Source organism: Panthera tigris, chromosome C2 (assembly GCF_018350195.1).
Source record: "Panthera tigris isolate Pti1 chromosome C2, P.tigris_Pti1_mat1.1, whole genome shotgun sequence".
Lineage (NCBI taxonomy): Eukaryota > Metazoa > Chordata > Mammalia > Carnivora > Felidae > Panthera > Panthera tigris.
Window position 1 is genome coordinate 149288665 of NC_056668.1, and position 15567 is coordinate 149304231.

Consider the following 15567-nt stretch of genomic DNA (forward strand, 5'->3'; position numbering starts at 1 on the left):
AACCCGCCTGGGATTCTCTCTCTCCCTTTCTCTGCCCTTCCCCTGCTAACACTTTCTCTCTCCATCAAAATAAACAAACAAAAAAATGAAGAATTTTTGAGGGGCATCTGGATTAAGCGATTAAGCAATTAAACATCAGACTCTTGATTTCAGCTCAGGTCATGATCTCAGGATTCGTGAGATTGAGCTCCACATCAGGGTCCGTGTTGACAGCACGGAGCCTGCTTGGGATTCTCTCTCTTCCTCTCTGCTCCTCCCCTGCTTGGGTGCTCATTCTCTCTCAAAATAAATAAACGTTAGAAAGGAAGGAAGGAAGGAAGGAAGGAAGGAAGGAAGGAAGGAAGGAAGGAAGGAAAAGAAAGAAAGAAAGAAAGAAAGAAAGAAAGAAAGAAAGAAAGAAAGAAAGAAACAACCCAATAATAAAAACACAAGCAAAAGATATGGACACTGGACCTAAGACATAATGGAAGGCAAATAAGCACATGTAAATATTAGAATAGCTAAATTATAGCTATATTAGAATAGCTAAAATTAAAAAAAAAAAAAGGCACTACTGAGCATAGCCAAAGATGGACTGGAAATATAAGTCTCATACAATGCTGGCAGGGATATAAAATGATACATCTTCTTTGCACAACAGTTTTGAAGATGCTTAAAATGTAAATATATACTTACCTTATGACCCAGGCATTCCACTACTCTTACTTACCCAAGAGAAATAAAAGCATATGTCATTACAAAGACTTAAAACACAAATGTTCATAGCAGCTTTATTTATAATAACCCAAAACTGGAAACAGCCCAAGTGGTCATCAAGAGATAAATGGACAAATTTTTGTATATCTATAGTGTAATACTGCCAGGAAGGAAGGAAGGAAGGAAGGAAGGAAGGAAGGAAGGAAGGAAGGGGGAGGGAGGGAGAGGGGGAGAGATAAAGAGGGAAAGAGAGAGGGAAAGAGAGAAAAAGACAGAAAAGGAAAGAAAGAAAGAAAGAGAAAGAGAAAGAAAGAAAGAAAGAAAGAAAGAAAGAAAGAAAGAAGGAAAAAGAAAGAAAAAAAGAAAGAAAGAAAGAGAAAGAAAGAAAAAAAGAAAGGAAGGAAGAAAGAAAGAAAGAAAAAGAAAGGAAGAAATAAAAAGGAAAGAAAGAAAGAAAATAACCACTGATATAACGCATATGCAACATGGGTGACTCTCAAAATAATTATGCTGAGCGAAAGACACCAGGCCAAAAGTAAGAGTACATACAATATGTTGTTTATATAAAATCCTAGAGAAGCAAAACTCATCCAAAGTGACAGCGGATCAGCAACTGCCGTGGAAGCTACGAGAGGGGCATCAGCAATGTTTGGGGAGTTATGGCTGTTTATTATCCTGACTATGGTGACTGCTTCACTGGTGCACACGGACGGCAAAGCTCGGCAATGGTATCATGATCATAAATAACACTTTTGTTCATTACGTTCGAGTCCTTGTTCTAAGCACTCCGACATGTATTAATGCAGTGAATCCTCGACACAAACCTCTGAGGTAGACTGTCAGCAGATTTTACTAAGGAAACTAGTTGGGTCTGTAACTTCACCAAGACTCAGAACAAAGCCGGCCCGTCTCGGTGTCGTTACCCACTACTCTGCTTCCCGCATCGGGTAAAGTCAAGGGCTTGCAAAAGAGGGACGCTACAACAGAACACATGGACACCTCACCTTGTTCCCACACGTAACACAAAACAATGGTCACTTTTTCCATGATACAGAACAGCAATGAGATAGATGAGTTTATGATAAATAGGGCCTTGCATCTGACTCAAAGGGTACATACACCCCAACTTTTGCAAAGGCACAGGCTGCAACTGAGTAGTGAGAAGTAACTGACGAGTAAGCAGTGTGGGTGGGCCTGCACCCGAGGTAGGTCTCTGAAAATGTGCACCCCACTAGGAATGTCCTCCACCGTGCACATGGTTCCACAGGGACAAGGGCCCTCTGTTTCTGAGTTTAGGGGACTCCTAATATAAAGACACTGACAGGGTGTCCATTTCTTTTCTGAGTGACCGCTTGTTTGCTGTCGCACACCTGAAAAGGGATGCATGGGACATAAACGTTCCAAATCTAAAAGGTCTGAAATACCTTATACCAAACTCACACTTGGGGATACTGAATTCTGGGTGGAAGTTATTTTCCCTTTGAATTTTGAAGGCCTACACCGTGGTCCTCTAACTTTCAAGACTGCTGTTATGAAATCCAATGCATTCACATTCCCGGTCTTTTGTTTTCTCTAGAAACTTTTTGCCGTCTCCTCTTTAAGCCTGGACTCTTGATAATTCACAGTGGTGTTCTCTGATGGAGGTCCTCCCACACCTCCCTCATGCATCTCGCGGGACACTCAGTGACACCACTAACCCCGCGAGGTACCAGCCAGTTACACGTCCTCGTACACTCGTGACTTAGCGGTTTGTTTCTTTTCTCGCTGTCAAGAGCGTACTGACGAAGAGCATGAGAGTGGGGAGAAACAAGGAGGCACGGCGCCCACAGCTGCGGACAGCCCTACTCTTGCACGGGTACCTTCTGCGTGTGTAGTTTCCGATGCAGGGTGAATCGCCCGCACCAGCTGAAGGTTTTCCCACACACCTCGCACTCGTACGGTTTCTCACCAGTGTGAACCCGCTCATGCTGGACCAGGGTGATTTTCTGACTGAAGGCCTTCCCACACTCCTTACATTCGAAAGGTTTCTCCCCGGTGTGAATGCGCTGATGCTGAGTCAAGGCTGTGGGGGAACTCAATCGTTTCCCACACTCTTTACATTCGTAGTGTCTCTCCCCGGTGTGCACTCGCTGGTGGACGATAAAGCTCGAGCTACAACTGAAAGTCTTCCAACATTCGTGACATTCATAGAGCTTCTCCCCCGTGTGGAACCTCTGGTGCTGGAGGAAGACGGAGCTGCTGATGAAGGCCTTGCCGCACTCCTTACATTCATAGGGCTTTTCTCCAGTGTGGATTCTCTGATGCTGAATCAAGGCCGTGTCCGAACTTAAGCCTTTCCCACATTCTTTACATTTAAATGGTTTCTTTCCAGTGTGAATTACCTGATGCCGAACAAGTAATGAGTTATATCTGAAGGCTTTTCCACATTCCTTGCATTTAAAAGACCTTTCGTCAGCATGACATCCCTGAAAATCCGCCACTCGACTGAAATACCTGCCACATCTTCTACATTCGTATGATACCTGACCACCGGGAACAGTCTGATCTGTGGAGACTCGTGTGCTGACACTAACGTCTTCCCCAGACTTCTCACACTTCTCCCCACTCTCCACGGCGTAGGCCTCGCGACAGCTGGTTGGCCCATCTGTGAAAGCTCTCCTCTTGGACTTTGTCTTCTTGGCTATGCAGTGACCAGGCTGCTGCTCTAGGCTGCTCCCCAAGTCCAGGTGCTGGGGAACGTTCCCTGGTAGCCCTCCTAACGTCAGTCTGTGGGACTCCGTTTCTTCAGGAATGCGTTCCTTTGGGCTCGACTCTTCCTTCTCAGCTCTGGTCTCAGAGCTACAGAGCTCTGTATCACAAAACAAAAACAAAAACACACAAGTGTCAGCCTCTGATATCGCAAAAAGAAACTACATGTGCCGAAGGGGAAAACGGGGCCAAGTGGTTCTAATCTACCCTGTGTGGCCATTTTCTAACATGCACACAAAATGGCTACCGAACATCAGCACACAGCAGAGCGCCACAGGTGAAACGAAGACTCCACGGGTGGAGGCAAGCAAGGCCGGGAGGCACTCCCATAAAGAGCACAAAGACTAGAGAACAGCAAAGACTGTGACCCAGCGGGGCAGGAAGACCAATGGTGTTCTCCCAAGTGAACAGGTTAGGTCAGAGGGCAGACACAGAGAAGGGATGACTAGAGACCCCGAGGTCAGAGGAAATCCACCAGATCAAAGAAAGGACAGGCCAAGCACCTCAAACTGCAAAGGGTCCCACAACTGAAATTCCTGAAAGGCTGCTCATCTTTTACAACACTGTCCATGTCCTAATCTTTGAGAAGAGAGTGGTCTCTGTCACCAGGTTGGCTCTAGCAAGGCAGCAGGCTCCCACGGTGCGACTGAGGGGACCGGGTCCGGCTAACCCCACGGCAGCTGGGAGGACGGGAGAGGTGGAGCCTTGCCTCTAGAACGGTCGAGTGCTGCGCATGTGAAGAACCCTTCTAAGGATGGACAGGACCCAGTGATGACTCTTGTGCTCTCCCTAAAATGCTGCACGGGCTGTATGTAGGGTTTAATACGACAGTAGGAACGTGAAATCCTAAAACCAACCAGACGGAGAAAACCAAAGGCTACTTTCCCTCTGCCGCTAAGGCCTTCTGCAGGCTAACATGGCCTTCAGCACTGGGCCAGGGCAAACTCACGCGTCAAGAAGCCAACAGTTTAGAAAACACTGTTTACCCAGAGAGCCTGAAGTCCTGGGATCACACCCAAAGGGCACAACCTTAACACAAGGCTGAGGGCAGCTGGGGAGCTGGGCATTATTAATGGTCGCTCCCTGTGAAGTCTGAAGAGCCCCCCAATGTCAATAGGCGGAGAAGGGGTGAAACGGAGTATCAGAGGCAAAAATACAGGGTGTGTTGTTACTTTTAACTCCTGGGTCAACACCTTTCGAAAGGAGGAAGTCGTCCACCGTTCTTCTGTAACAAGTTTTGCTTCGAGAGTTCAGCTATTAAAATAAAAGTCTTTCTAAGTGCAGGGAAGGTGACGTACTTCGGGTGGCCGCTGACGCAAGGGAAACGGGGGGGAGTGTCGTGCTGATGTCCGCGTGGGTGTGAAAATTCCCATTAGGAAAACGAATTTTTCTTTATCTTCCAATAACTTTTTCAATGATACAATTTTATTTTTTCTTTTTACTTACTTCGGTGTTTGGGAACCCGTAATTTCATTTTCCACAGAGGAGTGCCTGGTTGGCTCAGTCGGCGGAGCACGCAACCGTTGCTCTCGGGGTCGCGAGTTTGAGCCCCAAGCTGGGTGCGGAGTTTACTTTAAAAACATGTGGGGCGCCTGGGTGGCTCAGTCCGTTGAGCGCCTACCTCTTGGTTTCGGCTCAGGTCATGATCTCGCGGTTCGTGGCTTCAAGCCCCACACTGGGCTCTGTGCTGACAGTGCAAAGCCTGCTTGGGATTCTATCTCCCTCTCTTCCGCCCCTCCCCTGCTGGCTCGCGCTTGCTCGCTCTCGCTCTCTCTCTCTCTCTCTCTCTCTCTCCTCTCTCGCAAAAATAAATAAACATTAAAAAAAACTTTTCCCATAGAAATAATATATTCTGAAGCTGCAGATGGCCAGATAGGCCCCAGAAGCCTATTTTCCCTCCAAGGTGGTTGACATTCTCATCTCCGCAAAAACAAACTGGTGGAAAAGTTAACTGTTTCCACCAGACAGGACCCCAAAGGGCTGTCATGGTTCAACAGCTGCTGAGCCAGATGCTATCCCTTGGCAGGCGGTGAGGCGGAGAGGCAAAGACAAACACGCAAAGGCATCCTGCAGCCATACCTTCCTTGGAAGAGACTGGCCCTTCCTCGTCTGGCGGGGGGCGGCTACCACTACGAACACAGAATCCCATGTAATGATTCCAGAGGAAAGAAAACAGTCGCGCAAGAGAAGAAACACTCTGCACACACTGAAATGGGAAAATAAGCAAGCAGCCTAAGCAAAATGGGCAGCTGGTAGGTTCTCAGGCTCACCTGGACAGATGCCTCCAAGGACTTCCCTGCCCGCAGGTTCCCAGGGTTCCGGGCCCCATGGCAGTTCCCCTCGCTCTAGCTGGGAGACCAGAACAGGTCTGGTGAATAGAAAAGCTGCCCAGGAGAAAGAAACAGGAAAAAAAGGTGAAGGGAATCAGAGAGCAGCATCCCCTCCCGGCTGTCTTTACCTTTCTTCGTTCACCGAGCCAGGGAGGGAAACGAAGAGAAGTCAGTCTACACCATCTTAGAGGACAGAAAATTCCCACAAAGGGGGGCAGAGTCCTGGAATAACCCCCCACTCACATGAAGGAGTCCCAGATCCTCGTCAGAGAACTTGGAAGACGGAGGCCCAGGGGCCCTGCTGAGCTCTCCCTTCCCTCCATGCATGGGACAGAGCCCCTTCCCAGGGTCAGAGGGACAGTGGATTCCAAAACCTGAGAATCCGAAACTCTCCTCGCCCACAAGCCTCCGGGAAAGCTCAGCCTTCGTAGCAACTGCCCGTGAGGGTCAGAGAGGCCGTGATGTCTAAGGAGGAAAGAAAGCAGACGTACAAAGGGCAGAGGGCGAAAACAGCAAGGAGAAGAGATGCCTTACCCAGGGAAGCCACATTTGCATAATTCTCCAGCATCACCTCCCGGTACAGAGCCCTCTGTGAAGGGTCCAGGATGACCCATTCATTCTGCGTGAAGTACACGGCCACGTCCTCAAAGGTCACTGGCTCCTGAGACAGCAGGTTCCTGCTGAAGCCCTGTGTGAGGGCCGAGGAGCCTAAGTATCGGGGCAGAGACCCACGGGGTAGGTGGCATTGCCAAGGACAGCTCTCGGGGGCCCCCTCCCCCCCGCGGGGGGCAGCCGGCGGCCAGCACTGCCCTCAGCCACAGGCCAGCCCAGGACTCCCTGCAGTCCTCCCCACCAACAGCCCTTCCTTCACCTGCTCACCTCTGTGCTGACTCTGCCGGGCCAGGGTCTACGTGCCTGTCGGCCCCTGTGGCTCCCTTCCAGGGGTTTTGCGTGTCCGTGCACAGGGGACAGCGGTATAAACACAGCCCATAGCACTTCACTCCCTCCCGAATCTCACTAAAGTGACGGCCCAGCAGGAGAAGAGTCAGACAGACTAGGCGCATGAACAGAATTTCACAAGGATGAATAGCAACTATATTAGAGGAGCAGAGAAAGCTGAACCTTAACCGCCGGCAGAGGGGGAAGCAAACAAAACCAGAGATGAGCTCAGGATTTTTAAAGTGGGCTCTGCTTTTTAAAACTTGATAAAATATTCTATCCATTTAAAAACACCAGGGAGGAGTGAGGAGCCACAGAGTACTTAAGGCAGTAAATGAAAAACACCTACACAGAGGCCTATCACTGAGCAGTCGCGGAAAAATGAGACCATTAAAGCAAAACAAAACAAAACAAAACAAAACAAAACAAAACAAAACAAAACAAACCAACCTAGAGGTGCCTGGGCGGTTCAGTCGGTTAAGCGTCCCACTTACAATTTCAGCTCAGGTCCTGATCTCGAGGTTCATGAGTTTGAGCCCCGCACTGGGCTCCATGCGGACAGTGCAAAACCTGCCTGGGATTCTGTCTCCCTCTCTCTCTGCCCCTCCCCTGCTCGCTCTGTACCTCTCTCTCTCTCTCTCTCAAAATAAATAGACATTAAAAACAAAACAAAACAAAACAAAACAAAACTAAAGGCTTCCAGAGCAGGAAAAACAACACACACAAGAGGACTGGGGAGTCGAGATGGCAACAGACTACTCGGCGAAAACAAACAGGGAAACGTTTTCTTTTGTTTTGTTTTAAGTCTTTGTTTATTTTTTAAATATATATATTTTTTAAGTAATCCCTACACCCAGCGTGGGGCTTGAACTGACAACCCCAAGATCAAGTCACACGCTCTACCGACTGAGCCAGCCGGGCGCCCCAAATGGGAAAATGTTTTTAAAAATGCTGAGTGAAAACTTCTGCTTCCTGTCCAGATGGAGTCAAAGGGATCGGGTTCATCCTGCCTAAACCGAGACAAGACAAATTATGTCAAACAGGTTCCCAGGTTACTGACATCTGATGGCAATGAAGGACAACATTCCCCAAGAGATGGGAGATAAAGAGGTGAGCCCTAAGATTCCTCAAGCTTGTCTCGGAAGGGTTTCCAGGCTGCATCACAGGGAGGGGAAACGAGGCAAAGCCCAGCAGCTTCCCTGGTAGATTCTGAGGAGACCAAGACTGTGGGAGTTTAGAGGACAGGACACCACGGAGAGAGCTGCACAGAGAAGCAAACCCAGTGGGGTTATGGGCAGGGGTTCCCCAGAGTATTCAACAGAACAATGACCAGGGCCCTTTTCATCTGAAAAGACTGAAGGGCACAAAGCCTGGTGTTCACACAGGGCCAGTAAAAGTACCTATTTCCACTGGAAAAAATCCATAATTCATGGGCTATTGAATAGAGCTCTCAGGAAACTCTTGCCTCAGTCGTGGCGAATAATTATTTCTAGGCCATGCACTGCTCCAGATCCTACTACCAAATCATAAAAATCAAGACCAAAAAGGATCAAATGTATTCCTAAGTAATTGAACTTTATTCCAGAAAACACTCAAGGGTATTTTTGGGGGGAGCACCTGTCAGGCTCAGTCAGCCGAGCATGTGACTCTTGATCTCAGGGTTGTAAGTTCGAGTGCCACATTGGGTGTAGAGATTACTTAAAAATAAAATCTTAAAAAAAAATTTTTTTTTAAAGAATATTTTGGGGAAGTAAGGGCACCTGGGTGGTTCGGTCAGTTGAGCGTCCAACTTCAGCTCAGGTCATGGTCTCACAGTTTGTGGGTTCAAGCCCTGCATCGGGCTCTGTGCTGACAGCTCGGAGCCTGGAACCTGCTTCAGATTCTGTCTCTCGTTCTCTCTCTGCCCCTCCCCCACTCGTGCTCTGTCTCTCTGTGTCTCTCAAAAAATAAATAAAAGTAAAAAAAATAAAAAATAAAAAAAAAAAAGAAGGTGGGAAAAGAGGAGTAAAGGGAACAAAGAACAGATGGGACAATTAGAACACAAATATGAAGATGACAGACTCAAACCCAACCACATCATAAATAATCTAAACATCCCAACAGCCAAACATTATAAAGTCAGCCTACTATACGCTGACTTTAAGAAATGCATATTACATATAAAGACAGGAATAAGTTAAAAGCAAAAAGATGGGAAAAAATACACTAGCCAAAAAAAGCGGAAGTGGCTATATTAATTTAAGGTAATGTAGATTTCAGAGCAAAGAATATTAAGAGATAAAGATATGGTTCATAATCATAAAGGAATCAGGGCATCTAACAATCCTACATGCCGGGGCTCCTGGCTCGCTCAGTCCCGAGAGCATGCGACTCTTGATCTCGGGGTTGGGACTTCAAGCCCCAGGTTGGCTATAGAGACTACCTAAATAAATAAAATTTAAAAAACAAAAACATAAACAAAAACCCCCACAATCCTACATGTTTATACAGTTAGCAACAGAGCATCGAAATACATGAAGCAAAAAACTGATGACACTGCAAGAGAAACAGACAAATCCATAATTGTAACTGGAAATTTCAATAACCCCTCTCAACGAGGATATAGAAAACATGAACAATACTATTATCCAACTTGACTTAATGGACATTTACAGAACGCCCCATCCACAACAGCAGAATACACATTCTTTCCAGGTGTCCAAGGAACCTTTTGCAAGGTAGACCATACTCTGGGCTATAAAGAAGAAATCAAAAGGATCAAGTCATACAAAGAGTGTTCACTAACCACAACAGAATTAAATTAGAAATAACAGAGGGGCGCCTGGGTGCCTCAGTCAGTTGAGCGTCCAACTTCAGCTCGGGTCATGATCTCACAGTTCAGTCTGTGAGTTCAAGCCCGTCCTAGGCTCTGTGCTGACAGCTCAGACCCTGGAGCCTGCTCTGGATCCTGTGTGTCCCTCTCTCTCTGCCCCTCCCCTGCTCACCTCTGTCTCTCTCTCAAAAATAAATAAACATTGAAAATTTTTTAAAGAAATAAATAAATAAACTAGAAATAACAGAGACGCAAGGAAAATTGCCAAATATTTATGAACTACATAACACACGTCTAAATAACACATAGATCGAAGAATAAAACAAAAGAACTCAGAAAGTATTCTGAGCTGAATGAAAATGAAAACACAATGTACCGAAATGAAGGATGGTGCTAACACAGTACTTAGGAAGAAATTTATAGTATTAAATGCCTGTGTTACAAAATTTAAAAAGAAAAAAAGGTCTTGAGCCAGGGACCTTTAGAATCTAGAGAAAGGTGACCTTCACCTTTAGAATCGAGAGAAAAAACAAATTTAACACAAACTTAGCAGAACAAACAAAATAAAGATCCAAGTGGAAATCAGTGACATAAAACAGAAAAATAGAGAAAATCAGCAAAACCAAAAGTAGTTCTTTGTGAAGATCAATGCAACTTCTAAATCTCTGGTTAGATGAATCAGAAAAAAAAGAGAAGAAATAAATTAGCAATATTAGTTATAAAAAAGGTGACCACTACAGATAATAAAAGGATAGTAATTATTATGAACAACTTTATGCCATTAATGTCCACAACGTAAAACGGACAAATTCCTTGAAAGACACAAATTACCAACACTCATTCAAGGAGAAACAGAATAGCCCTATACCTACAAAGGAACTGAAACTGTATTTTAAATTTTTTTGTAACATGTTATTTATTTTTAAGAGAGACAGAGACAGAATGCGAGCAGGTTAGGGGCAGAAAGAGAGGGAGACACAGAATCCAAAGCAGGCTCCAGGCTCCGAGCTGTCAGCACAGAGCCTGACGCGGGGCTTGAACTCACAAGCTGTGAGATCATTCCCTGAGCCGAAGTCGGATGCTCAACCGAAGGAGCCACCCAGGCGCCCCCTGAAACTGAATTTTAAAACTTATCAGAAAGAAAACTCCACATATAGATGATTTCACTGGTTACCAAACACCTAAGGAAGAAATGTAATCAGTTCTCTGCAAATTCTTCCAAAATATTGACAAGGATGGAATACTTCCCATTCTATGGGACAAGGACATTACAAGAAAACTGGAGATCAATACCTCTTACAAACATAGATGCAAAAATTCTACACAAAAATTTAACAAAATAGAATCCAAAATATAGTCAAAGAATCATACATCAAGACCAAGTAGTTTTTATCCAAGGAGTGCAAGGTTGGTTGAATATATGAAAAAAAAAAAAATCAATGTAATTTGCCACATTAAGAAACTAAAACAGAAAAATCATATAATCCTCTAAACCAACATAGGAAAAGCATGTGTCAAAATTCAACATGCATTCCTGCAGCAAGCTAGGCATAGAAGAGAACTTTCTCAATCTGATAAAGGGCATTTACAGAAAACAAAACAAAACAAACCCTATGGTGAGGATCATTCTTAATAGTGAAATACTGAATGCTTTCACCCTAAGGTCAAGAATAAGACAAAGATGCCTGCTCTCACCACCTCTACTCAACATTGAAATGGAGGTTCTAGCTAGTGCAGTTAGGCAAGAAAAAGGAATAAAAGGTATCCAGACAGGAAAAAAGGAAAGGCAATTATCTTCATTTGTAGATGGCATGTCTATGTAAACATCCAGCGGAATCTACCAAAAAGTAATGACAATACTAGAATTACTTTATCCATGGAAGGACTTCAATTTGTGGACAGAGGTGAAAAGGGTCCTCACTGTATGCAATGATGTAAATTTCCCGTTTAATGAATTTCTACTTTTCAGCCTCGATTGCCAAACCTATCCCAATCAATCCCCTACACTTGTTTTTCCATCCTGATCATGTCTTCGTTTGGGCCTTCTCATCTGTCTGTCCCTCTCAACTCATCCTCCCCTGTCCAAACACACCCGATGGCGACAGATGCAAATGAAAGATACAAGCGTGCGAAACAGTAAGGAACCTTGGGAACAAGCCCCCTGTGCACCTGTGAAACTCCCCGCCGCCTGCCGGCTGCCGGCTGTCAGCGCTTTTCTTGCAGAACTCCCTACTGGCTATTTTTACTTTGCTCGCAGAGCAAAGCACCAGCTAAGGAGCAAACCCAGCCAGGTCCAAACCAGTGCGCTCCGAGAGCCACCCCCCCCCACCCCCTCCCCCCCAGTGCCGAACTTCCACGATTTTCCCCTCATTATAATACTAAAAATCATGCCCAGGGGCCCAGATTCAACACGATCATTACGCACGCGATGCAGGAAGAAACATGACCTTGAAGTGCGCAGGTGCTAATAAATCCCTGCCTCTACATGCGTAGACAGCCCCCTCTTCCCACCGAAGTACCTTTAAAAAACTCTCCCAGACCTCTCCTCGGAGAGTCAGCCTGAGGATTCTTCCCTTTGTGCTGCTCTTCTGCGCTCGAGCATAAGCCCCAATAAAGCCTTTCTTGGGACTTTACATTTTGGGTCCCGTCCCGTTTCTACCAACGCTGGGTCCAAGGACCCCAGTCCCGGAACACCTGCACAACTCAGGCTCCGGATGCAGGCTGACAGCTGCTCTCTTGACGTCAGAGGGTGGGAGGGCCGGTTACGGGAGGGGAGAGGGGGGAGCGACAGAGGCGGAGAGGAGGCTCGCTCACCTGGTGCCACGTGATCTGGAGCATGGCTGGGGTCCCCGTTTCACGCGCCCTCGGGGTTCGGGGTGAGACAGAAGAGAAAATCAAGGACGGGCAGGACAGCTGCTGCCGGGCACCCCGCAAACGCCGTCTGTCCGCCGGGGGCTCCCTGCGTCCCGGAACCCCCCTCACCACAGAGGCACAGGGATCGGAGAACCGAGCATTGAAGAACTCCGCGGGGATGCGACCCCGTTAGCCCGTTCCCGGGACGCGGAGCCCAGGCGACCGCTGACGCCGCGCGCCCCGGACGCAGGGAACGCGCGAGAAGGCGGTCGGCCAGCGCTCCCGGGAAAGCTTAGGACCCGCGCCGCCGGAAGCGCGTAGGGCCGTTTCCCCTCCTCTCTAGGAAGCTGCAAACTTCCCGGTCTCCGTGGTTCCCCAGCCCGGCGGCAACCGCCACGGTCTCTACTCCGGGAAACGTCGAGCCAGAGTTACCGGCTCCAGGCTCGGGTCCTGCAGCGCCCCCTCGCGGCAGCTCCTCCGGAAGATGTCGTCTAGCCAGCTCGGGCCACAGACCAGTTGCACAGGCCACAGACGGACAATCACCCAGGGTTCCTTGGCGTTTGCCGCTTCTGGCAGCCCTTCCAGCTATTGAAGGGACCATTGCTCCACCTGTGCCAAAGCCTGCCTGGGTTCTGTGGCTGCGCTGCAGTGGGGGGAAGAGTGCGACCCATCACTCAACAGCCAACTGGGTGTTGGTTGAGAGCACTGACTACCTAGGTCCACGAACCTGGCTGTACCACTTCTTAGCTGTGGGAGGAGCAACAAATTGCTTTACCTGTTTCCTTATCTGCGAAATGGGTATAACAGTGATACCGACTTCAAAGGGCTTTTGAGGTTTAATAATTAAGTGAGTTAGTGGGTTGGCAAAGTATAGTAGTTCCTGGCACACCGTAAGTGCTTGTGAGTTGTTTGGTTTTCTAATTGTGTTTTTGCTTTTGAAGATACAAGTGCTGCTGGGACTGCCAATATGTGGCACCGTTTAGGGAAAAACCTATTAACATTTAGCCTTAGACCCCTTTCCCACCCTATCCCTGGATGTATGTTCCAGGCCCCGCCTGGAAACAGATTTCAGTTGATGGCTCAGCAGCCTTCCCTGTGAATACTGTGTCCCTCATATTAAGTTAAATGTTTTATATAGCTCGTCCCCTGCCAGTCTTCAAAGACTTGTCAGGGTACCCCACTGCACAGATAGACCTGCCAATGGGAGAGCCTCCGTGATTGGTCTTCATTACATATTTGCAATCCAAGCAAATGTCTCCACCCTATCTCGAGAAGCTCTTCTTGGAGGCTGTCCGTGGGTTTTGTCAGTGGGTGAGTGGCCGAAGCTGGTCTGTTTGGGACCCCAGGAGCCAGGTGATCTTCAGCCTTGGCTACACTCCCTGTTTTCCAAGATTAGAAGGAATGATTTGAGCATTCTGGAAGCCGAGCAAGGAGAGGAGCCTAGAGATTCAGTATGCATCCTTTGACAATCCCCGTTTTCTAGAACTGGGTGGATCATTCCTGCCCCTTCAGCTTTGCATGGTGTCCCTGAAAGAAGGACATCTATGGTTCACCAGTTTGAGAAAACTCACTTCCAGATTTCTGCCTGGGTCGGGGGAAGGAGAATCACATGGCTACATGGAATCAGGGAAAGGATCTGGGATCAGGCTGAGACAGGGAAACTAAAGAGACCCCGTGAAAGCTGCTTTTTCACTCCTTTTCCTGCTTCTATTCTTGTTAGAACCTACATCCCTCCCTTATGGCAGGCGTTATAGAACAATGTACGTCCTCCTTGTAAAGGTCAAGGATTTAATTTCTCTGGCGTCTTCCAACACAACAGATAACATCTAAGAACCAAGTGGAGTCATGTGAAAGTCTTCCAGGACCAATGACTCATCAAGACCCCTGGCTGCAGGGCGTAAGTGAATTAGGGAGGACACTTAAATACTCGTCTTTGTTCCTGGATTACTAAGAAGACAGGTATAGGAGACAACTGTCTTCGATAAAAACCCCAGGCTCCAAGCAAAGCCAAGACTCATTTTCCTTCCCTTTCCTTTTGGAGTCACCCAGACACTCTGTATGTATCTATACTCTCTCTCTCTCTGTGGTCCTCAATAAACTCTGCTCTCATTTCTCTTGGCTCACATTTGATTTCCATTCTGGGTGAAGCCAAGGACCCTCTTGGCTGGTCCCGTGGGACCCCTGCTGGGTCCTTGGACCCAGCCAGGCTGCATTATGGACTTTTAAACAAGAGCAGGGACAGCTGGGTGGCTCTGTCAGTTAACATCTGGCTTGATGTCGGTTAAGCATTCGGCTCAGGTCATGACCCCACGGTTCATGAGTTCGAGCGCTGCATCAGGCTCTGCGCTGACAGCACGGAGGCTGCTTGGGAATTCGGTCTCCCTTTCTGCCCCTCCCCTGCTTGCTCTCTCTCTCTCTCTCAAAATAAATAAAAATAAACTTAAAAAAAAAAAAACACAAGAGCATCTTCCCTATGAGGGCAATGTGTTTAAAAACAAAAAGACTTAAGGCACTTATTGTAAGTCAATTAAACTATCACGCTATTAATCTCCACAGGAAAGATTTTATACATTTCTAAGCTCTATTATAAATTATGCCAGAACACAAATTTTATTGAGATAAACACAATTATTTCAACATTTGATGTAACACAAAAAGTCATTTTTTTCATTAATAACTCTGCAAAATGGCTGTGTGAACATCTTCATTTAGCATTTTCTTAGGAAAGCGTTACATACAACACACTTAAGACTTTACAAGGAGCACGTGGGTGGCTCAGTCGGTTAAGTGTCTGACTTAGGCTCCGGTCATGATCTCACAGTTCGTGAGATCGAGCCCTGTGTTGGGCTCTCTGGAGCCTGCTTCACATTCTGTGTGTGTGTGTGTGTGTGTGTGTGTGTGTGTGTGTGTCTTTCTCCCTCTGCCCCTCCCTTACTTGTGGACCAGTCCTCCCTCTTTCTTTCAAAAATAAATAAACATAAAAAAATATTTTAAAAAAGATTTTACAAAGCGTATGTAGAATATTTAATCTGAACATTTATCTGAACATTTATACCAAAAAAAGTAAAGACAAAAGAAATCTGAAACTGATGGAAACAATGTCAAATTATCACTGTTATAAGCTAGCAAATGACAAATGCCCTGAGAAAACTTCATGCAACATTTACATATGGTTAGGGAAGATTTAAC

The 15567-nt window shown here is 46.7% G+C and overlaps 1 protein-coding gene and 1 long non-coding RNA gene across 2 annotated transcripts; one reads left to right on the top strand and one right to left on the bottom strand.

Moving 5' to 3' along the window:
- Nucleotides 1-1672: 1672 nt before the first annotated feature.
- ZNF620 (zinc finger protein 620) lies at nucleotides 1673-12649 on the bottom strand. Its single transcript, XM_007081008.3, has 4 exons — nucleotides 12340-12649; nucleotides 6309-6462; nucleotides 5715-5828; nucleotides 1673-3544 (listed from the first exon to the last, which is right to left on the bottom strand). The coding sequence occupies exons 1-4, from the start codon at nucleotides 12361-12363 to the stop codon at nucleotides 2538-2540; spliced, it is 1299 nt and encodes a 432-aa protein (XP_007081070.2). The 5' UTR covers nucleotides 12364-12649; the 3' UTR covers nucleotides 1673-2537.
- Nucleotides 12650-12733: 84 nt separating this feature from the next.
- On the top strand, nucleotides 12734-14491 carry LOC122230567. Its single transcript, XR_006207554.1, has 2 exons — nucleotides 12734-13176; nucleotides 14099-14491. It is a non-coding gene; the product is annotated as an uncharacterized LOC122230567 (long non-coding RNA).
- Nucleotides 14492-15567: the final 1076 nt, after the last annotated feature.

Excerpts from the sequence above, each read along its gene's own strand:
- ZNF620 (XM_007081008.3), bottom strand. The coding sequence starts at position 12,363 with ATGCTCCAGATCACGTGGCACCAG. Across the intron at positions 5,829-6,308 it reads TGCAAATGTGGCTTCCCTGG|CTTTTCTATTCACCAGACCT; the intron begins GTAAGGCATCTC and ends TCTCCTGGGCAG. Across the intron at positions 3,545-5,714 it reads CCTTGGAGGCATCTGTCCAG|AGCTCTGTAGCTCTGAGACC; the intron begins GTGAGCCTGAGA and ends TTTGTGATACAG.